Source organism: Lissotriton vulgaris, chromosome 9, assembly GCF_964263255.1.
Source record: "Lissotriton vulgaris chromosome 9, aLisVul1.2, whole genome shotgun sequence".
NCBI lineage: Eukaryota > Metazoa > Chordata > Amphibia > Caudata > Salamandridae > Lissotriton > Lissotriton vulgaris.
This window is the reverse complement of record NC_141697.1, coordinates 12,819,904-12,843,921: the sequence shown is the minus strand read 5'-3', so window position 1 is coordinate 12,843,921 and position 24,018 is coordinate 12,819,904. Positions and strand designations below refer to the sequence as shown.

Here is a 24,018-nt window from a genome sequence, read left to right as displayed (position 1 = left end):
TATTTTGCAAAACTCCTCTTCACATACATCACTCCAAATAAAAGAGACACCCTTTTTGAGAAGAGATCTTAAGTTTTTTGTTTTCTCAGCAAAATTAGGAATGAATTTATTATAATATTCTGTTATTCCTAAAAATTTGACAACTTCTTCTTTTGATGATGGACTGGTCAGATTACTAATAGTTTCAACTAGATCTCTTTTCGGTTGAATTCCATTCTGAGTTATCTTGTGACCTAAATAATCAATTTCCGTCAATTTAAATTTACATTTGCTAGCTTTTAATGTAATACCATTTTATTTAAATCTTTGCAAAACATCACAAACTCTTTTGTTGTGAACATTAACATCTTCTCCAAAAATAAGGACGTCATCTTTATAAATCTTAATGCCTACCAAAGCATCTAGAATTTTCTCCATGACTCTATGTAATACAGAAGCAGCTGATATTAGTCCGAATGGCATTCAAAGATATTTAAAAGTGCCAAACTGAGTGATAAAAGCTGTTAATTCTTGGCATTCATGATGTAGTCTCACCTGATGATATGCTGACGTGAGATCAACTGTAGTAAAATGTTTAGCCCCATTTAACATTGTCAGCATTTCATTAATATTCGGAAGAGGATATTGATCCACAACAACATTTTAGTTTATTTCACGCAACTCTACACAAAGACGAACCTCACCATTAAGTTTATTCACCATAACCACCGGAGCAAGCCATTGGGTAGCTTCAACCATTTCTATGATGCCATTTTCTTTCAACTTATCTAACTCAATCTTCATATTCTCCTTAACAATTAGAGGGACATTTCTAACTCCACTTATAACCGGTTTGGCATCATCCCTAATTTAGATTTTTTGAATGTATTTTTTTTATTCAACCCAATTGTTTGTTAAAAACCTCAGGAAATTCTTCTTCAAACTTGGCTTGCTTACATCAAGAGAATTGACTTAAAAGTTCTCTTTCAATCTTACTGCAGGATTGGCATTAGGATCTAAGTAAACACCTAATTATTTTTGATGTATCCAACTAAAAGAGAGTCACCCCTTACAGAAACATACATTTTCCCTGCAGTGTATGGTTTTTTAAATTGAATTGAACCATTGAAATAACCAACTAATTTGATAGGTTGTCCACCATATCCTTAAGGAGAAATATCTGGTCTCAATAACTTAATTTTATGTGCTAAGAATTTTTCAAAGAAAGTATTTGGGATCAGAGTTGTCTTTGCTCCAGAATCAAATAGCATAGAAACAGAAGAACCTGTTATTTCAACTGACTCCCATGGACCACTCGTACCATCTTGAACTTGCATAATCATTTCATCAACAGATGACTCATCAATGGCCTTAAGAAGACATGCCTGGCTGCGTACAACTGGCTTCTTGGTGAATCTCCAAGCAAATTTGATGGACATGCCCTTTGATGGAACCGTCCTTTTTGGGGAAAAGGCAGACTCAGCCCTAGTCAGGTTCAAGGACTCTCGAGCTACGGCTAGATCCTTGGCCTTCTCCTCCACTCCTCATGGGCAGTCTTCCTTTCACCCCTTTTGTAGCAATGGAAGGGGTTTACAGCTGCGTCACCCCTATCCTAGCCACCGTCCTGCTCAGACTACCCAAGCTGTGCATGGACGCAGTGCATTCCGTCCTCGGAATGGAGGTCAGAAGTCATTTACCACACTGCCCTCAGCAGCCGCAGCCTCAAAGCACTCCTAGGCTGATTCTGCAGGACCACCCTACTCCAGTGGGTGGGAGAATGTGTCATCATCTCTCCTGCTGGATATCAATAACAACAGACAAGTGGGTCTTGCAGATCATCCAGGAGGGCTATTCTCTTCCTTTCCTTTCTTTTCCTCCTACTATTCCACCAATTCAGGGACGGCTGGTGGAGGATCATTTGAAGCTGCTCCAAGAGGAAGTTACAGCTCTTTTAGCCAAAGGAGGTATAAAAAGGGTCCCAGTTTCCGAAGTAGGTGGTGGCTGTTATTCCCACCACTTTCTAATTCCGAAGAAGAACAAGGTGCTATGGCCCATTTTGGATCTGTGGACTGTCAATCTCTTCCTCAAAAGGGAAAAATTCAAAATTTCAAACTTAGGCCCAGGTCTTGTCTACCCTAGGCTGAGAGGACTGGATGGTAACGTTTGAGCTGCAGGATGCGTATTTTCACATTCCCATTCTGCTGGGCCACAGGCATTACTAGCGGGTCAAGGAAGGCCACAAGCACTTTCAGTTTACTGTGCTCCCCTACGGTCTTACCAGTGCCCCTCGGGTGTTCACCAAGGTCATGGCGGTGGTTGCAGTTCAACTGCACAGGTTAGGGGTGTCAGTCTTCCCCTACCTCAACGACTGGCTGTTTATGGCAGCTTCGCCCCTGGCAGTCGTCTCCCTCCTTCAGACTTCTGTGAACCTTCTGCATTCGCTGGGGTTCTCTTTAAATGTGCCAAAGTCACACCTGACTCCTTCTCAGACGTTCCCTTTCATCGGAGCTGTTCTGAACACAGTGTAGTTTTGGGCTTATCCTCTCGAGCAGGGAGTCCAGTATATTCAGGCTATGATTCTGATATTTCAGCTTCTATCCTGGATTTCAGTGAGGTTGACTGAGGATGTTGGGCCTCATGGTCTCCTGCATCTTATTGCTAAGGACCGCAAGATGGTGTATGCGGACTCTGCAGTGGGACTTGAAGTTCCAATGGGCACAGCATAGGGGAAATCTCACTGACGTGGTTCAGATCTCCGAAGGAACTGTGAAGGATCTGCAGTGGTGGTCAACGAACCGCGATTGGGTCAGTGGCAGACCCCTCTCCCTTCCCCAACCAGATTTCCCAGTCGTGCCGAATGCGTCACTTCTGGAATGGAGGGTCACATGGGATAGCTGGAGATCAGGGGTCACTGGTCTCTGGCAGAGACGGGGCTCTATATAAACTTGTTGGAGCTCTAAGCGATTCGGTTGGCATTGAAAGTGTTTTTTCCCTCTGTCAAGGGGAAGTTAGTCAGGTCTTAACGGACAACACCACCACCATGTGGTACTGTAACAAGCAGAGCAGGGTGGTGTCGTTGACCCTCTGTTGAGAGGCCCTCCGTCTCTGGACATGTCTGGAACAGCAGGGAATAACCCTGGTGGTTCAACACCTGGCAGGTTCTCTGAACTCTATGGTGGAGGATCTCAGTCATTGATGCCTAGCGGATCACAAATGGCGTCTCCAGTCGGAGGTGGCGCAAGGTCTCTTTCAGCAGTGGGGAGAACCTTGGTCAGATTTGTTTGTCTCCGAAGAGAATGCGCAATGTCAGCAGTACTGTCCGCTGGAGTTTCTAAGGTGGCTATCACTCAGCAACACGTTTCGTTGCGAGTGGAGCTCCTGCCTGTTGTACGCCTTTCCACCCATACCACTCCTGCCCAGGGTTCTGAAGAAGATCAGGAGTGACTGGGTCCAAATCCTTCTTGTGGCACCGGACTGGGCAAGGAGAGTCTGGTATCCAGAGCTTCTGATCATGAGTGTCAATCCTCTGATCAGGCTGCCCCTTCGGGAGGATCTTCTGTTGCAGCAGCAGGTTAGGGTTCTCCACCCGAACCTGTCAACTCTGCACCTCAATCCATGGAGATTGAGCAGCGGCAGTTGATAGCTTTTGACCTTCCTCCCGACGTCTGTAACATTATTCTGGTGGCCAGACGGCCGTCCACTAAGACGGAATATGCCTGCCGTAGGCAAAAAAATGTTTTATACTGTACAGAAAGGTCCATTGACCATCTTTCTGCTTCTCTTTCTACTGTCCTTTTATTCATTCTAACTCTTGCCCGGCAGGGCTCTGCTTTGGGAACTCTCAAGGGTTACCTCTCTGCTCTGTCTGCTCTTTTGCGGCTGCCAGACCAGCCTTCTCTCTTTAAACTTTCTATTGTAAATAGATTTCTGAAAGGGCTGGGCCATTTATTTCCTCCTACTCCCTTTGTTATGCCACAATGGGACCTTAATCTGGTCCTCATCTACCTGTAGTGCGCTCCTTTCGAGCCTTTGCACAGTTTTCCCCTTCGGTTGTTGACACTCAAAACAGCCTTCTTAGTGGCAATTACATCGGCCTGGAGGGTGAGTGAGTTACAGGCGTTATCCAGCTCGCCTCCTTACCTTATGTCTTTTTCAGGCAAGGTAGTGCTTCACACCAGGGCATCATTCTTACCAAAGGTTGTGACCCCATTCCATCTGGGTCAGTCCATTACTTTACCCACCTTCTTTCCTCGCCCACAGCCTCTAAGGAAGAGGAGCGTCTCCAACAACTGGATCTAAAAAGAGCGTTGTCGTTCTATCTTGACTGCACAAAAGAGTTCCGGGTGGATGACTATTTGTGGGGTATGCAAGAGCAAAGAATGGAAGGTCAGTGCAGAAAAGGACCATCTCTCACTGGGTTGTTCTCTGCATTAAAATCTGTTACGCTTTGGCTAAGAATCAGCCCCCTGAGGGATTAAGGGCCCATTCCACCAGGGGAAAGGATGTAACTACTTGGAATCTGCAGCTAGAAGTCTCTATCAGATGAACAAGTTACTTATCTTCGGTAACGCATTATCTGGTATATACTCTATCTAGCTGCAGATTCCTTACAACCCCACCCATGCCTCCCCGCTTTGCAGACTGATGTAGTAGGACAAGAGTTATTTTTCCCCCTTTCAGGACCCTAGTTTTGCACATGACTACGTCAGTTACTTGGTGGCTCTGCATTTCTGGCGTGGAAAGAACAAAAAGTACTGCCGTCCACGCGCCTGGTTGATGCCTATATAGGCACTGCAACGTTCTAACCGACGCCAATGATGTTACGTGAAGCCGAATGGAGCCACCTGACGTCGCACGCAAGTGGTATTACTCAGCAAAAGTTTCCGGATCCAGCCTGATGCTTGGGAAATTCAAAGGTAAGGAATCTGCAACTAGATCGAGTCTATAAGATTATGCGTTACTGAAGGTAAGTAACTTGTTTGTTAGAGCCACGTGTCTCGGTGCAGCTGCGGTTCTGGCCTTCAGGAGGCCGGATGATTGATTTACATCATTTCTGTCGTGGGACAAGTAGTGATTGTTGAATGCATCCTGTGTCTTTGAATTGCAGGACGCAGTGGACAGCTTTAAGCAGGCGTTGTCTCTGCTGCCCCCCTCGGAGAAGAGACCCATGTTGACTCGAGAATCAGCCGAGATCTTCTACCTGCTGGGCCTCTGCTATGTGGAGCAGGTCAACCTGCTGAAGGTGGGACACATTCCATGTGGTGCTGTTTGTATGTTTACTTAGTGCATGCACCCCTGCCTCTCAAACGTCATGAGTATAGTGCCTAGTGCAGGCAGCTGCACCTCTCAAATATCAAGAGTATAGCGCCTAGCGTATGCAACCGTGCCTCTCAAGCATCATGAGAATAGTGCCTAGTGCAGGAGACTCTACCTCTCAAACATCATGAGTATAGTGCATAGTGCATGCAATCCTGCCTCTTAAACATCATGAGTATACCACCTAGAGCATGCAATCCTGCCTCTCAAACATCATGAGTATAGTGCCTAGTGCAGGCGACTCTACTTCTCAAACATCATGAGTATAGCGCCTAGTGCAGGCGATTCTACCTCTCAAATATCATGAGTATAGCGCTTAGTGCATCAACCCGGCCTCTGAAACATCACAGTTTTAATTCTCGTGACTCTGGATCACAAAGATCATGAGAATAGTCGAGTTTAACTTTATCATGATACGTAACTCCAGTGGAGGTCAACCTAACATAAAACAGCAACACAACAATTATACATAATACATATTAAGACCAACAAGTAAAAAATATACAACCTCCAGTCCGTTACGTACATCATCTGTAAATGACACTAACTGTCCTTTCTAAAGTGACCACATGCATAGCGCCTCAAAAATATACTAAATGACTGCGGTTCTTTGGGTGCAGCCACTTAAAAAATATCATTGCGCATATAGCAAGGGAGAAGGTATTAACATCACGTTTCAGGTCACAAACTCCTGGGGGCTCTTTGAACGCTCACATATGTTTAACCTCACGAGGGAGGGTAATGAAGACCAAAAGAGAATGAATGAGCTAATGTAACATATAAAGAGCTTATTCAATATCTTCATTTTCAAGCCTATATATATAAGTGCAAGGTGCGTAGGGCAGTATGCAAAGTGCAAATACTGCATCATACATTCTTATAAATGAAACCTCAAAGAATAGCAGCATACATACAGAAAATTCGAATATACCAGTATTGCCCATCTAAGAAGCCTGAACAGAACAAGCATTTACTGCATTTACAATGCAACGGTCTCGCCTTTGCAAAAGTTAGAGCTATTGGCATTGTAAATGACATATTTTTTATTTAGGTGTTTGTTTTGAAAACAGATAAATAAATGGCATTGTCATTTACAATGCCATTAGCTTAATCTCTCGCAAATGCCACACACAAACACACAGACCCGAACACACACTCCGAGGCACACACACACACACTGACTCAGAGCCACATAGACACACACACAGAGACACACACAGAGCCACACACACAGAGCCACGCAGACTCAGAGCCACACAGACACACACACAGAGACACACACAGAGCCACACACACAGAGCCGCACACACAGAGCCACACACACAGAGCCACACACACAGACACAGAGCCACACACACAGACACAAGACACAGAGCCACACACACAGACACAGAGCCACACACACAGACACAGAGCCACACACACAGAGCCACACACACACAGAGCCACACACACACACACACCGCCACACACACACACACCGCCACATACACAGAGCCACACACACAGAGCCACACACACAGAGCCACACACAGAGCCACACACAGAGCCACACACACAGAGCCACACACACAGAGCCACACACACACACAGCGCCACACACACACACACACAGAGCCACACACACACACAGAGCCACACACACACACACAGAGCCACACACACACACACAGAGCCACACACACACACATAGAGCCACACACACAATGCCACACACACACAGAGCCACACACACACAGAGCCACAGACACACAGAGCCACACACACAGAGCCACACACACAGAGCCACACACAGAGCCACACACAGAGCCACACACACAGAGCCACACACACACACAGCGCCACACACACACACACACAGAGCCACCCACACACACAGAGCCACACACACACACACAGAGCCACACACACACACACACAGCCACACACACACACATAGAGCCACACACACAGAGCCACAGACACACAGAGCCACAGACACACAGAGCCACACACACAGAGCCACACACACAGAGCCACACACACACACAGAGCCACACACACACATAGCCATAATGAAACAGAAAGTGGGCCCTACAGTCCCTACAGTCACATTGCCTTTTGTACGTAAATTATTAAGACAGTGCTCTTTGTCCAGCTAGAGAGGTGATTGGAAAGGCTTGTTTTTAGGTCGAAGCCTGCATTGCAGGGCCTTGCTGCAGGCAAAGACCTATTGTGAACAGGGGGATTTCAGTACTGCGTGAAACCACGGCCCCTTTTTCCATTGGCAGGCCTCGCGAAACGGAGGCCTGCCATTGGAAAAAGCTCCTGTTTAGCAGATTTGTCTGCTCTGGATCCCGCCTCTCGAGGACTCCATGACCTGCCTTACGGTAGCATGACAATATTTTTAGAAATATTGCTTTGGCAACCATGAGGCAGGTCAGGGAGTCCTGGAGGGGCGGGATTCAGTATTCTGTTCCTGCCCCGTTTTTTTTGTTTTTGTTTCGTTTGTGCCGTAATTCCAGCACGTTCCTGGGCGGTGGAGGAGGTAGGGGAGAGGCGGTGCTGGTTATGTTTGTTGCAGTTTTTAAATGCAGATGATCCTTTCACGGCCGTGCAGCTTTACTGCTGCGCGGCCAATGCTTGTTATCTTCTGTCCCAGAATGGAGCGGGCGTGAATCATTTAAATTGGTCTACGCAGTAGATAAAACCTGCTGAGTGGGAGAGTCGTCTGTGTGAGAACATGTGTAGCGCGTGTCTCCGTGTTTGGTGCTTGTAGTTTGAGTGTTTATAATTTGTACGCATGATGTGTGCTTGCTCTCCCCTCGGCTCTTTATACACATTGATCTTATTTGATCCGGCCGGGGTTCTCCGCTGCTGGCCTTGGGCTGGGATGAGAAGACTTTCCTCGATCGCTAGCCCCATTGTTGGGCCCTGTGCGCAGAGGCTTTCGGAATCAGGCAGCGGATCCCGTACTCCGGGGCTCAGACATGATGATTCGATCAGATATACTAGGCCGGGGGTGCGAGGCTTCGGCCCAGAGCACCGAACCCGCCCATGAGTATCCAGCGATCCTGATCTGAGCTCCCGCCTGTAGTAGTTTTGACTACTGAGTTCCGAAGGGGCTAAGTCGTGGGGAAGTCTTTGATGAGCAGAGGCCTGTGGGTCATGGGCGCGAGATTCATAAAGAATGTGATAGGGTGGCTTACTCGAACAAAAAAAAGTGTCTGAAAAGAAGTTGTGGATAATGAAATCGGCAAATTACCAGGACATATCGTCTATGAATAAACTGAGCCCAGGTTTTTCGGATTCCTTGCAGTGTTTCCACTGTAACAATTATTTGTTAAAGGGCAGTGTGCTTGTCTTTGTTTTAACCGCATGCAGCTTTGTGTTGGCGCAGATCGAGGTTTTGTGAGACTGCAGTGTGATAGATGTTAATTTACACAGTGACTCGCTCCTTACATTACAACAGGAGATCCTGGAAAAATGATTTTTTTTTATTGCGTGAACATTCTTGTGTTTGCGTTTTGTAACCTCTATTCTTCATTAATGGTGTCAACGTATTTGTGTAACAATACCGTGTCTGTTTCTACCGTTACTTTATACTCCTTGCATTGTTAGGGAGTTGTTTCGTCGTCTTCCTCCTACCACCATGCCTTTGAGTTACTCTGCCGACGAAACCCCTGCTCATGGCTTGGAGATGCTGTCCAACTTTTAGGAGCAATCGATGTTAGTGGCTGCATTGTTATCTTATTGGCTGTATCATTTTTGAGTCCTCGGACTGTTCTCCTGTAATGGGACCGAAAAGGCAGTACTGTACAGTAATTACCCTTTTAGATAAAGCTGCATCCCAATCGGATTTTTTTTTCTTTCCTGCCTATCTCGGTTATTTGTCCCATATTCTTTCCCACCCAAAAGACCAAAGTTTACTTGAGTTCCCAGTTTGTTTTGTCGTTTTCTTTACCTGTCTGCTGGTAAAATGTCTTGTAAGCTGCATGACGACACTCTCTCGCTCTCTCTCTCCCTATTTATATATATATATATATATATATATATATACATATATCGCCGACTTGACCCCACCACCATCCTTCTCCACATTAGGCCAGAAGGTCGCCACAGTTTTTGACTCCTATATCTGGTGTGTGTGTGTGATTTCGGCAGGCTTATATGGGAGTGATACCCCTGTGACAAGTGCCAATCTCCTGTTCTTTTCTGGTTCTCATGTCTCGTATATAGCAGCGCTGTTGCCACTTTTTCAAACTAATTGTAAATTTTCTCTGCCTCTCACATTTTTTACAAGAACACGCAATGGAATCCTGTTTACCTGTTCTTTGTTCTTTTTAATAGCCATGAAGAGGCATTTAATTCAGTTGGTTAAGATAGGTGTTGGAAAATCCCATCTGCTCTACTAAACTAAAAACGTATCCTTGCTAGTAACCCTTTCTTGGTTACACCTTGTTCAGGAACCTCTAGTGTGTTTTTTATTTTATTATTCTTGAATTACATCACCTCATCTCAGATGATTTACTCCTTCTGTGATCTTTTCCGTTAATTAATTTTTGTCTATCTTTGATCAGTTAATTCCGTTGATCACAGCTATGCGCCATTCCCACAGGGGATAGGATTTGGCTTAACGGCCAAAGTTGCAGACTTTGGAACTGGGGAACCAGGTTCAAGTCTCTACTTCAACCCAGCATCCTGTGGTTCTGGGCAGATCACTTAATATCCCTGTGCCATTAAAAAAAGGCAACGACTGTGTATCTGGCGCTCATGTAAAGCGCTCCAATACCCCAGACTGAGTTCTCAGTCTATAAAACTCAAGTCCATACAACTGAGTCTGTCCACATGTCAACCATTTACTGTAGTTTTGTTCTTACCCCCCCTCCCTCCATTGTACACATACTTTAGTTATACCATTTGCATCCAAAGTGCACTTGGTTGACTGAGCTCACCCCTTCCATTGTTACTCATTCAGGCTTGTCTGCTTCAGTGCTGTCCCACAGAGGAGACCTTGTTTCCTATCCTAGAACATAATCGCTTTTTCACTAGCCCCAGATGTTTTTGGAATTTCTCAGCAGCTGCTTTCTATTAGCCTCCATACATCTGCCCATCCCAGTTATCCTTTGTTGGCACCTGTTTGCTGACTCTTTCTGTGGCTATGTCTTAGCTGTGATAAAGCATAACATGTCTTGCAGATGGCCCAGGTACCTCGTCTATGTCACTCTCAGTTTATGCTTAGTTAATTGGAATCTTGAGTTTAACAAGCTAACTGTTCAGTTCCTGGTTACCCTAGTGACAAGTAGGGTGTAACCTGCCATGTCTGTCACCCCAAACCCAATCTTTTTGTTGCCCTGTCTGGCTGGCATTGACCTCCTTTCTGTGTATGTATCGGTTCTTTTTCCACCCTCAAAGACCGGTCATCTCTGTGTGGATATGCTCAGTTGTTTTTGCCCTGCTGGTTGGATGCCAAATAAGAAGGCTGTGTATATGGCGATTATCTTGACCTACTTAATGTCTGAAGCGCTATTCTGGGTCTACGAATAATTCATAACAAAAACATTGTGCTCTGCCCAGCCACATTAAAAAGGACGAGTAACGTGAATGGAGTATTTTGCATGGTAGTGTGATCATCTTAAACACTGCGATCCTGAACGACAGCGAGCACCATCTCCACGTGTCTGCTTGCCATGCATTCATAATTCATTTTAGACTTCGCAACAAATGGCATTTTTCATGTTGTCGCTTCAATTTCCTGGGCACCATGTTCCATCTATTGATCTTGTATATGACTGATTTTCCACAGTTTTAATGCCGGTGTAGTTAACAGTGAAAATGTCATTGGGGTTTATACAACAGAGTCCACTCCGTGAAGGAGGACGTGGTCAGCAGACAGTCATCTCTTACTGCGCCTCCATCTGTTCACAAAATCAACACACCCAAACACATGAACTGACCCAGCAGGCTAGTGATTCTTTGCACCGTGCTAACAGTAGTGGGGACAGTGGTCACATTTGCATTGTGCCATGTTCTAGTGCAAATAGTTTAGACCTAACTCATTAATTCAAATCACCGCTCTTGGTGCCTTGTATGCCACCCTTGACGCTGCAGGGTCTCTCAGCCCCCCTAACGGAGCCGCGGATGTGCTCCACTGTCAGTGCTAAAGGTAGTCAGTGCCCTGACTTACAAACCGCTCCTCAGACCAGGGACTTATATCCACAACATACCAGATCTTTCTTTCAAGCAGGGCTCCTACTGATGAGGCGCCCCTCGACCCTCCCACCCACCTTGAAGCTCCTCGCATCTATGAGGGAGGTGAGTTTGGGCACATCTGACACCAAGCCTTGGTGTTTTCAACATCCCAGCGTAATCTTAGTGCCATCCCAAGCGGATGCTATCACCGCTTGATACTTACACATACACCGTAACGAGTGTAATATAGTGAGAGAATATGTTGCTCTAAACCTGTCTTTATAAGCCTGTTATTTAACGTGCTGTTTACCAATTGCAACATCCCTGTGACCAAGCTATCACACAATGACAGTGCCTGACATCAATCAATGCATAGACAAGGTCTGGCCTCCAATATGGGTCCACATTGTATGAGCGGATAACCACTGAATAGTATGTGTTTGAGCTGTTTTTAAATGACATTGCCTAGCTAGGAGGTTTGATAAATAAGGAGTGAGAGTATAGAGCTCTTTGGAGATAACCAGGACACCAAGTTCTTAACGTGCTGTTCTCCTTTGTTTTTATATTCCCAGCTCCTCTTCTTTCAGACTACACTAACTTGGATCGGTAGTCCCCTCTGAATGGGAGCTCTTTATTTAACAGCACCGTTTAGTGTAGATACCCAACACCACCCCCCCTTTCTCACAGATTACACATATATAGGTCCTGAAGAATTGCCAAGGTACTATTAGACCAACAGGGCAAGAAACATGTCGACCCAGAGAGAAGAGCACAATAGTGAATGAACTTGCCTCTCTTCTGTATATATTTCTTTTAAGTAAGGTGGATTACCAACCAGAATAAAACGTATCGCTTTGGAATATCCAACCTTTTTTAACTCACCCCCACAGCACAACACACTATCTACACACACACGGGCCACACACCCCCACTTCATCATACGGCAAAGGAACAAAAGATGTCCGATGAAGAGCCCCTTCGCGGGTGCCCGTTGAGCATTTGTAGCGCCAGCTCAACGAGGAGCAGGTCCATATGATGAAGCATGACACCTAGCTTGCTGGGTGTGTGAGGACCCTAGTTCCGCAAAAGTGGGATCCCCGATCCCTCTACCTCCTTTCCCTCTCCCCTTACTCACTACCACTAATTAGTTGGTAGGCGATCCTGCAACACAGAGGAACAGCTTCCTTTTCTTTGAAAAATATGCCTTGTATACCAGGCAGACCCTCCAGGAGATTGCGGCATGGATTAGCAAATTTAGCGGCACTATATTTTGCTCATAATCATTCATTTTCAGCCTGAAATCAATGGAAACTGGTTTAGCTGAGTATTCCAATTTGCAATAGGCATGTTTAAAGTATCTGCAGCTCTGCGGAAGCACAGCTCCATGTCCTAACCTCCTGAGAGGGTGCTGTATTTCCCCCTGGGATGTTCTAGTGCCCATGAATGCACCCCTGTCGGGGCACCGCTGCCTCCCCGATCCGTAAGCCAGGACACCTCTACCTCAGGCACTCAAGGACACAGGATAGCAGTGGCTGATTCAAATAAGTGACACAGACTGCATAGGGAGGTCACCTCCAGCTTACTTCACTGTTCAGACATGAGTAATCAGATATGGTAGAACAAGGTAAGGAGTGGAACCATCTACTATTTGATGAATTGTGTCTAGAGTGTCATGGACCTCCAGTTGTATAAGATTAAATACATAATTTACTGCCAATGTATCCACAGCACAGCATGCACTGCAGGTCAGTGCACAAGTGCTTAGCATTGGCGCTTACACTTTTAGACAGAGCCCGCCCTTGCGCCAATAACGCCCTGGGCGGAATGACATGTGCCGCCCTTGCCGCTGCTGGTGAATACAATGAGGCAGCACCTGTTTTCCACAGTCAGCCCTTGGCTGGCTACTTCAAGGCAGCAACTGGCTCTGAACACACCGCTCTGCACCCCCCAAGCTCACCTGAGCCACCCCAGCTCTGTCGGGCTGTTTCCAAGTTGTTTGGGGGGGGTGGGTGTTGATGTGTGTCCACAGGAGAGAAGGTATAGATGGCCGGAGGACCGGCAAGGTAGGACGTAGGAGGGGCTGATAGGGTGATAAACAAGCATTGGCATTGACAATAGGTCTCGCCATTGGGTCCTTATAAGTTTTAGCATTGCCGCCAGGGTTAGAAGAGCTATACAACAAATAAACACACCGGAGAACAAATGCATACACACGCAGACATGCACTACTCAGAGCAAACCACAGGTGGCCATAGCACACGTAGGTAGACACAGACATGCGTGCAGTTTCACGAGCACAGGCAGAAAGAACACATACATATAGATACACACACCAAACATACCCCATACAGCACCTTCCATGTACACCCATACCCTTGGATATGCACCTTTCCACTCATATTTGTTTACAAGCTCCGGATCCTCATCTCTCTTGCTAAAATGATGCCTCTAAAGAACAAGCATTTGCAATGCAATAGGTCTCGCATTTGCGAGAGTTTAAGCTATTAGCGTTGCAAATGACAATGCCTTTTATTTGTTTTAAAAACCAAAACATAAATAAAATACATTGTCATTTACAATGCGAATAGCTCAAACTCGCGTAAATGCGAGACCTATTGCATTGCAAATGCTTGTTATAGAATGTGTTGAGGTCAATGACATTTATAGTCAAAGCCACAGGCGCCATCTTGGATTTCATCCTGTTGGGCCTTTGCACTTCTTTTGGTACTACTAAACCAAGGGGGGCTGCTGCTACTGCAGCACCTTCAGGGTGTAGCAGGCGTTTAGGGTATTACATTGCAATAGATAGTCTCATGACTGCAATGCGACGCCATTTGTTTTTATTCAGGGTCTAATTTTTGCCTGTGAGACCAGGCACTCTTGAGCTCCCACTAGGTTTGTGCTCTCAGCCCACACTTTAGACAGATGGTCGATATCATTTTGGGACATGGCCTACAGTGTGACTAGTGTGCTGCCCAAACTCAGGCTTACATCCTCTGATAAGGTCATCCAGAGATGTCCTTGTTTCTCTGAAGCGTGGCCAAAGTTTATTCTAAATAAGTGAGAACAAGTCTGATTGAACTGTGGAGGCCTAGTGTGGCTGTGAGAAGGTGAGCTCATGCCTGAGTGGATTGGAACCAGCTGCTCACGCATGTTGCAGAGTGCCCCTTTACCCACTGCGGGCCTGTGTGTGGCATAGATGCTGTGTGCCGGGTCTCCTGGAAGAGAAGGGAGCTGGAGGCTCGGAGCCCCGATGGCTGACCAGAGTTGGGCAGCCAGAGGAGGGCCCCCAGGGAGCACTCAACTATGGAGATGAGCTGCCCGTTGGAAGCGGTAGGTCCTACCAGCAGCCCTGCCGCCTAGGTGAGGGGCCACCAGAATCGTGGCCCTGTGTGTGCTGGTCCTGACACTGTGGGGGACAATATTTACCACTGCTGTTTTGAATTCATACTCTGTGCACTCAATGGGGAGTGGAGACTCCAAGAAACCTGACTGGCACGGAAGATGAATCTTCCAGAGCTGGGCACAGAGTGCTAGGGCCTACTTCCCCCAGCACCCCCTCCACGCCCCAGGGCCCGCACAAACCAGACATAGATACTCCTGGTAATGCTTCTTCCATAATTGTAGCCTAGTTTCGGAATAACCGTTCTGTATGTTGATTTTTGGGAAAACGAGATTAGAGTCCACAAGCTGGCCAACAGTATGAGGCTGATCTTTCAGTTAATTCATTCCAGTCCAGGTAGCGATAGCTAATATGGTACAGGATAATGGACAAGACGCATAGCAGAATTTTTCTGTGTGAGTATAAGAAGATTAAGTTACAGCTTGCTGGCGATCACAGCAGTGTTATGCCAATAATATTAGTGTGGGCCAGAAGAGTTTCATGAATTGGCATGGGACACCGAGCAAGTCTGGCATTATGAGCTTCTAGAACAGCTTTGATACCAGCTGGAGGCAATAGGTTTTGAAAAGACTACACGTGTGGAACTCTACCCACACTTAGGGCTGATAAATATTTGCGTGCTCGTCGGGTCCTGGAACTCATTTTACAAGGGGGGGGAGGCGGGGTGGAAACAGTGGCAACAAGCTGTTACAATGGATTGCATTAGTAGAAGCAGTTAAAGCTCAAAAGGGAAACTTTCAATGAAATGTAAAGCTCAAGGCCACCAGGTCGACAGATATAAAGAAAACTTGTGCCCGCCACTGTGGTCCAAAACTGCTTGAAGGCAGCTAAAAGAGACATGCAGATGCCGACACATGAAACTTTACAGCTTGGCAGTCCTGTATCCACCATGACTTGGCACAAGGCCCATGCCAAGGAAAGTGCTCCTACCATATTTGTATACGCACTACGCAAAAATGGATACATTGTCTAGCACAGAAATAATAAACACACTGGCAAAACAAATGTTCAAAATCCAAGCCAAAAAAGAAGGGCGATTCTGTGGTTCGTTGTATCGTATGAGTTATTTAGAAATAGTTCTAATGATTGTTTCATTAATTGTTTACATGTTCATTTTATAAACTAAGAATTCAAAATTGCAAATGTAAAATTCCAATCTGATTCGAAGAACCGAGGTTTAAACTTTAGTGAACCCTGTTTAAAAGGCTGTTTGATTCACAATACGATATGCACACACGCGGATTTTACGTGTGTGTGCTTATCGTATTGTGAATCAAACAGACTTTTAAAATGGGTTCACAAGAGATTAAACCTCGGTTCTTCGAATCAGGTTGTTTTCCAGGCTAGGCATCCTTTAACACAACACACCCAGTTTGTGTTCGCCTGCATCCTGATCTTACAATGAAGCACTGGGCTCCAACTGGCTCGGCACATTTTACATGCATCCAATGAGATGCTGGTATCTATGGGCAGGGTTTCCTCTCCAGAACAAAGCTAAAAAGAAAAGTCAGCTGTGCTGTCTCAGCAGCACTACCCATTACCCCATGCTGCACACAGCTGACTAAACACAACTGCCAGCAGCCTGCAAGGTTGGCGAGGAAACCGAGCTGCTCCACCCAATAGGATGTAAGTGGCAGCTGAAATTGCACCAGCAAGATCGACTCCTTGGTATTCATTCTCTGTACGGAGAAAACAAAACGCAGCTAGATCCGCTCTAGACTACTGCAATTCCGATGGTTTTCGCCAGTACAAGAGGTGCAGTGGGCATTCACGTCGTTGAACTGCGCGGGGAGAATGGCTATGGTGCTAATGAATAACCATGTAAGATTAGTAAAAAAAGATTAAATTAGGTGTTTTGTGTAACGGGGACAGGTCACTTTAGTCGGGTATTGTTCAGACTGCACCAGTCAGATGAGAGTGAAGGTTAGGGGGCAAAGAGGGAAGGAGCACACCATTTTCTTTTGAACTTAAAAAACCAAGCATTTACAAGTGGGGCCGGAGACACGGACAGCGGGAGGGGGGGCGGGAACGGGCACACGGACAGCGGGAGGGGAGGGGAGCACTCACCTGGACTTCTTCCGGCGGCGGTCGGCCTTGAGGAATGACCCAAAAAACATTAAAAAAAAATATATATAAACCACCGCCCACCTCCGCAATGAAGTTCACCAAGGGGCGGAGAGCGAAAAAATCACCAATACGCCCACGAATCTGCTCGGGCAATGACTGCGCATCTCTGTTCCAATGGCTAGCCTCCATTTATGAAGCTAGCCAATGGAACAGAGAGGCGGGAAAAAGCCCCAGACCGCTTCTCAAAAGTTTTCGCCTGCGCGAACGCTGCGGCAGCGGACGCCAGGCAAAACCTAAAAAGAGCCTTCCGACACATTCCAAACTAACATTATCATCGAATATGTCCTCCCACCAAGGGGGCATGGCCCTAACTAACATTTCATGAGTATTTATCTAAGCGTCTTCCTTATTTTCTCTATGCATGTTCCCTCACGTAATGTTTTATTCCATCTTGCATTCATATATTTGTATGTATTTTGGAAAGGTGGAGGATGTGTTATATCTTGTTGTATTATCTCTGCTTCTCCTCCGGTGCGTCGGCCCTCGCTGCTCGGCGTGTGTGAGGGTGCTGCGTGGGATGTTGGAGTGGTGATGGAATGGAATGCTTGGATGAGGTGAGGTGAGGCGTGGCAGCTGGAGTATGGGCGGAGCAGCAGGTAGGCCGCTCCTGGTGGGGCTACTCTAGCGGCTCAACCAAGAGCCCACTATGAGTATTCTAATCTGCAACTAGGACAAACTCTTCAAATGCCCCCACCTCGGCTTTCAGACCACCATTAATACAAGCGGTACACTAAGAGACTCAACAAAGTGAATGAGTCTTGCTACACTCAGCCATCCTGCAGGTGATTTCTTCGGTGGAAGCATCACGTTAGTTTTAAACTCCCACCAAGAGTGCACGGGGCCCAGAGAGGTGCTCTAGGAGGATCTGAAGCATGTTTTGTGAAACGCCCCCAGGCCTACCTCGTGGTCCCAAGAGATATTCAAGAAAGATCTGAAAAATTGGTCAATCCTATTACATGTCATTTCATTCAAAGGAAACATTACACATTTACGAGCCTCCTGGGCAGTATGTACGATATATTTAATAAAGAGAGGCCTTAAAAACGGCGACGAACATTCTGTGACGCAGGACACACAAATCATACATGATTACGATGCTGCATATATAGCTGGCACAGCTCACGTCTTCTATCCCCTTTCAGGATTTAATGCCAGTAATGACACTTAAAGGGAGAAAGTCTACTCTCAGCAATAGGATCATCCTTCTGGTCTGGTGGGGCACACCATCTTGATATGGCTGAGGTGTGTTCCCCAGATTTCTCTGCTGCACCACCTAATGACCCAGATTTGACTGGCTTGGAGCAAGATCTCTGGCCACACTTATCTTAAATAAAGCGCCCTTTATTAAACTCTTCAGAGCGGATTTAGGCATAAAAGAATCTGTATTCAAATCAATCCCATAAGTTTCATCACCCCCCTCAAAAGACCTCAAAAACATGCCCCATTCCTTCAGAAGAGAAACATTTCAACCTTCAAGGCTCCCAGTGATGTACCCTCCGTGACATAGGAGCCTCCAAACAGCCGCCAGGGAAAAAGCGTCGGAGGCGAATAACCCAAACTCAAGGCGCATCGCATGAGGGGCTGAGAGTGTCTTCAAGTTCCAGATCTGAAGAACAACTCGACATTCAGCCCCTTTGAAGAGTGCCGGCAACTCATGTCCAACACTTGCACGCAGAGCACAAGGAGGGGGTGGGGGGGATGGGGGGGCTTATAAACTGACAAGACATACCTAAAGTGACGTCTCCCAGAAATTTTGTAAAATGTGTACGTGGCATTGGCCTGAGAAAGGGCTCTGCTAGTGCAGCTCTTCATGCGATCTACACCCCACCCTTCTTGGAGAAACCCCCTGAGATCAAGGTGCGAGTCACTAGTTCAAGTTGATCTGTACCCAGACACCGTCTAACACTCCTCTTTAGTCTTGTCCCCTTCTTGCAAAATATCAAGACTTTGGACATATTAATCTTCAGAAGATGGGCTCCAGCATGCTTTGACAACGCTACAAGATGGCGCCTCAAGCCAATGCGACTTTGGTCCATAATGGCGACATCTTCTGCATTCTGCAAGGAGCCAATAGCATCGCACCAATTCTGGGAGGATCACCCCTCACTTGATTGAAGGTGCCTGGAAGATCAGAAATATGTGAGGAAAGAAGAAGGGGAGCGAGCAAACATACTTGATTAAGACCATTATGTGTTTCATTCTTACAGGATAATCCCTGCGTCCCTCCCATCGACATGTAGCTCTATAAGACTCAAAAGGTGGTGCATAGCACCCGAAAGAAGAAGCTTCCTGCACAGTGGTTGCCGATCTATTCTATCAGACGCTGTGGGGAAATCAATGAACGCCAAGTATACCGGCATTCCTCAAAAAAAGGTGTATTTTTTCACTATCGTTTTAAGGCCCACAATATTATCCAGTTGTTGGAACTGGGGTCACCAGTCCCCTAGGGTAGCATGGCACGAGCGGGTAGGCATCCGAAAGCATATGTGTTAAGCAACCATGCAGCACACGCAACCACTGACTCAGAAATATGAGCACGCAATTAGTGACACCACTCCAGTGAGCTTGTGTAAAAACTCAAGTTAACTTTATTAAGATAGAGCTGGATCAGGGTATTAGGAATTCATTTAAGATTAGCTTATTAGCTTTCCACTAAAATACATGTGTGAGAACACTTGGCAATAAACACTGGATGAATAAATAATAAATATTAGATGTTCCATAAATATTAAATATTGAATAAATACATTTTTAGTATAACACAGGCCTGACCTATGCCTTGCTCCTGGTCAGCACCTGCATCAAATACATTAAGGAGTTATAACAGAAAGCATTTCAATAAATAACAGTAGGTTTCCACTTTCCTTAAATATGAAACATCACATCAGTGGAAACCTTAGCTGTGCATAACTCTTCTCCCATATTAGGAGTAAAACATCTCATAAATAAATAAATGAGGTATCATAACTGACTATTGGTCAAAGGTATCATTCTCCTTACGCAGGGGAAAGACTTCCTGGAGAAGTCAATGTAGAACATTTCATTTAACCAGCATTACCCATTTCATCAGGGAAGAATAAACCTTTCTTTTAACTAGGTTAAACTATTACAACACCTGAGGTTGGAATAGCATTCAGATAACACTGCCCTAGGCAGTAATATACCTATCCTACGTTTGGGGACAGAACATCTTAGTACCTAGCTGTAGGAGTTTCAGGAAACCTGGCGCTAGGCTAGATTCAACATGTCATCTAATAGGCATAAACTGGTCATTTACTTGAATAGACATTTCCACTCTAATCAGGGTAGCCTTTCTCTGAGCAGAAATAAACATTTAATAATAGATCAACCATTTCATGACTCAGACCTGCACATTTAGTTGGGCCTATGCAGAGCATTCCCCTAAATAAGGCAGTAATAACTAGGCCTATTGTAATATGTGCATTTCATTAGTAGTACAACACTGCATTTCTCAGCAATAACATTTCCTAAAACGTAGGAATAAACAGTGCCTCAAATGAGGGTAAACCATTTAATTGGCAGGAGCGACCCCTTCCTTAACCAGGAATGACATTTCAGCGGATAAGGGTAACATTTCCTTACTCAATGCCCAACAGTTCAATAATCCCAAAATAAGTCAGGCTTCAAGCATTAGTGAACATTACCTGGGATAAAATAACCAGTACCTCAATTAGGAATCAATTTCTCATTAGAGGATTACTCCCATTCCAGTACTCAGCAGGCAAGGAGACCCATACATTGGCAGAAAACTCTGCATTACATTAAATGTATGCACTTGGCCTGTGCACTTCACACCTCTCCGGGGCTACTGAGTATATGATCTCTCCCCCCATGGCCTTTCTAATATAAGGGTCTCAATAGGCAATACAGCAGGGCTAAAAATACACTCCTGGCACAGTTTAAAGGCCCAGCAGGCCTGTAGGCACTTAAATTCCCCTCTCTTCCACCAAAGGGGGGTTGTACACATTAAATGGGGCCCACGGCCCATGTAACAGAGTTTTCCCGGGGAGGGGCGATCTTAGGACCCTCTGCCCTCCTCCCCGGGGTTTACCTGTCTCTTCGGGCCTTCTCCGGGCCCCTTTCGGTGGTCTCAGGGGAAGGGGAGAGCTCCTCCTACAATCTGGAGCTCTCCGGTTGTAGTTCCTCTTGTCCCCGGGCCTTGCTCTGCCTCCGGGGCCCGGGATTCAGTCAGGGTCAGTCTCGAGGGATCTGTAGCACATCGGAGGGGGCTCTCGCTCCTCCGGCCCCCTCCGTGAGGATTCCCGGCTTGCCCGAGCCTCCTTGCAGCCGGGGGACAATCGCAGGCTTCACTGGGGAAGTGTGGTGCCGGCCGCCAATCACAGTGCGGCCGGCAAGGGGATGCGGCCGGGTAAGCCAATAACGTGAGGCGGGGGCGCGGCCGAAGATGCGGGCGCCCCCGTCACATGAGCTGGTAGGGGTAGGCTTCTTGGGCCTAACGCGGCCCTCCTGGAGATCACGCTGACAGGAATTTACGAGGCCTACTGCTGCCCAGCTGACATCCGCGGCAGATCGTCGGGGCCCGGCACGGCCCTCCTCAGATTCCGGCGGCCCTCTCTTCACGCCGGGGGCCGCCGCGGGGGTTTCTACAGTGCTTCGGGCGCTCCAGTGGACTGGGCTGCGGCGGTGACCAGGCCGGCTCAGAGGTAGGTCGAGCGGCGCTTTCCGGGCACAGCGCTCGGCAGATGTAGCGCTTCTGGAATCTCACATAGCGCATCAGTAGGCAGTGCTCTCAGATGCCCACACGGCACTGGGAAGATGTAGCGCTTGGGCATTCAGCAGGTTCAAGCTGGTCAGTGGGCTAACGCTTCCCAGAACCCCACAGATGGGCAGAGCAGCTCCACAGAGCACAGCGTCTCAAGTAGAGATAGCGCCCATAAACTTCGCGGCACTTCAGGGCAAGGCAGCAGTTCTGTTAACAGCGCTGACAACACAGCACCACAGAGGCACATCGATCTACAGAGCCCCAGCAGGACAGCCTTAGCAGAGTTAGCGCTTGGAGCCACATGTACAGTTCTCCTACAGTAACAGTCTTCAGGCAGTCCAGCGCCTGGGGGACATGTATAGCGCTTCTCAAGAGCAACAGTTCACAGCGCTTTACAAGCAGCTTGACAGGACAGGCAGTCTCTGATTCAGCGCTTCATCCATTGTGGATTTAAAGTAAAGGCAGCTCACAGGACAAGCCACACAGCAGTGGCAGGTTAGCGCAGGAACCCCAGGTGGCGTCAGGAGGGGCACAGGGAGTGACACAGCGCCAATACCTGAGAAGTTCCTCAACAGTCCTGTGGGGATTTAGTTCTCTTCTTGGCGTGATGTTTCTTGCGCCCTTAGTTCAGTTACTTGGTTTCTGGTTCCTTGATTTCTTCTTGGCGCAGCTGTTTCTGGCGCCCTTGTAAATAGCAGTTGGGTTCTTGTTTCCTTGAAGGGGGTTAAGTTGGTGGCTGGTGTTGGATCTCCTCAGCCAATCCCCTCAAGTGGTCCCTGGGGGTTCCCTTCCGCCGGGCTAGGTCAGGGGGGATTTACAGGTGTGCTCAATACTTGAAAGGCAGCACTCAAAGTACTGTCACTTCCAGTATCATAGTCCCTGACTAGGCCCCTCTGCCTAAACTCCTGCGTAGGTTCCTCCCCCAGGTCCTCCCCTCAGCTTCTCTCCTTCTTCTCCTCAGGAAAGTTCCCTCCCTTTCCTTTTATAGTGCCAGTTGACAGTTGATAGTGTCAGTTGGTGTCAGTTGGTGTCACCTCACCTCTTCCAGAAGGTTCCAGAGGCTTCCGGAGGTTCCACCATTCTACCTGTGGACAGGCTGGCAGGCTAAGATGGATACATTGCCTGAGGGTTCCAGCCTGCCTCTGGCTACTAGAATGCGCCCACTAAACCACGCTGCTGCAGCAGTGTTCTGTGGCAGCCATATTAGGTGTAGAAGGCACCTGCATTTTAACACTAATTTTAAACCAAACAGGGCATTCTCCACCACCCAAAGCCTATACAGTGTTGTTTCAATAGGGGCATTCTAAATTAACAGGGGATAAAAAGCGAACAATTTCTGGGGAAAGGGCCAAGTCTCACACCAGTCTATCATGATCCCTCCTAAAACTGCTTTTTTCCTGGGAAATAATATTCTGATCTTATACCCACTGCTGTAAATGACAAAGTAAACTCTGCACAAATTAAGGCCCCATCAATGATATCTGTCTAAAGCTTGTGGGGTTGATTTAGGACCCTTGTTATTTGGTACAATGACCCTACCCTTCATTGGCTGGGGGTTTATCACAGAATGGTAGCAATGGTTAAATAGTGGGGTGAGGAAAGGTCTCTAAGCTACAGACTCCTTTTTAGGTCTCGCCTGAGCCAGCACATGCGCTGCTCTGGTGAGATATTTAGTAAGCAAGTTTTCGAAGTGCTACCCACATGATTTTTCCAGCCACCAGCTTGCTGTTACGAGCACAACCGCGCACAACATGCACAGCTGCCATCTGTCTTTATCGCGTGAATCCGATCACGATCACTTTCGCGGTGCGCGCGCGCGCCCACAACTCCCGGGCTTCTTTTCACGCACGCACCACTTGCGCGCTTGTTTTCCTTTTACTTTCACGCCGCGCTGCCGTGCCACTTTCACTGCCGCGCGGCCATTGCTGTACTTTCTAAAGCCCCAGCTCATCTGTTCCGGTAATATTTTACTTCCGGAGCCGCGGTTCACCTGCCGACACCATGAGTACAATGTTCGCAGACACCGCGTTAATAGTCTTCATCTCCATTTGTACTCCTCTGCTTGCTGAGGGTAAGGACGGCAAATGGCTTTGGGCTACTGCCTTGACTGAATGATTTCAATGTAAGGAGATGTTAACTGGCACCATGCCGCCAAATTCCAGCCGTTACTTGTCCAGATCCCATGACGGGCGCCAGAAAAACGTAAATTCTATTGCTGTTGTTTTCAAATACTGCGCTCTTCTGCTGCTCCATCCCCACTCCTCCCCCACCCCCCAAA

The 24,018-nt window shown here is 46.9% G+C and overlaps 1 protein-coding gene and 1 non-coding gene across 2 annotated transcripts in view; both read left to right on the top strand.

The window, feature by feature from the left end:
- Positions 1-24,018, top strand: part of TTC6 (tetratricopeptide repeat domain 6) — a 1,229,706-nt gene that overhangs the window by 645,261 nt on the left and 560,427 nt on the right. Inside the window, exon 21 of the mRNA XM_086936916.1 lies at positions 5,087-5,221. Within this exon, the coding sequence (XP_086793042.1) occupies positions 5,087-5,221 (135 nt within the window). The remainder of the gene's footprint in view (positions 1-5,086; positions 5,222-24,018) is intronic.
- On the top strand, positions 7,985-8,357 carry LOC147689532 (small Cajal body-specific RNA 2). Its single transcript, XR_015300273.1, has one exon.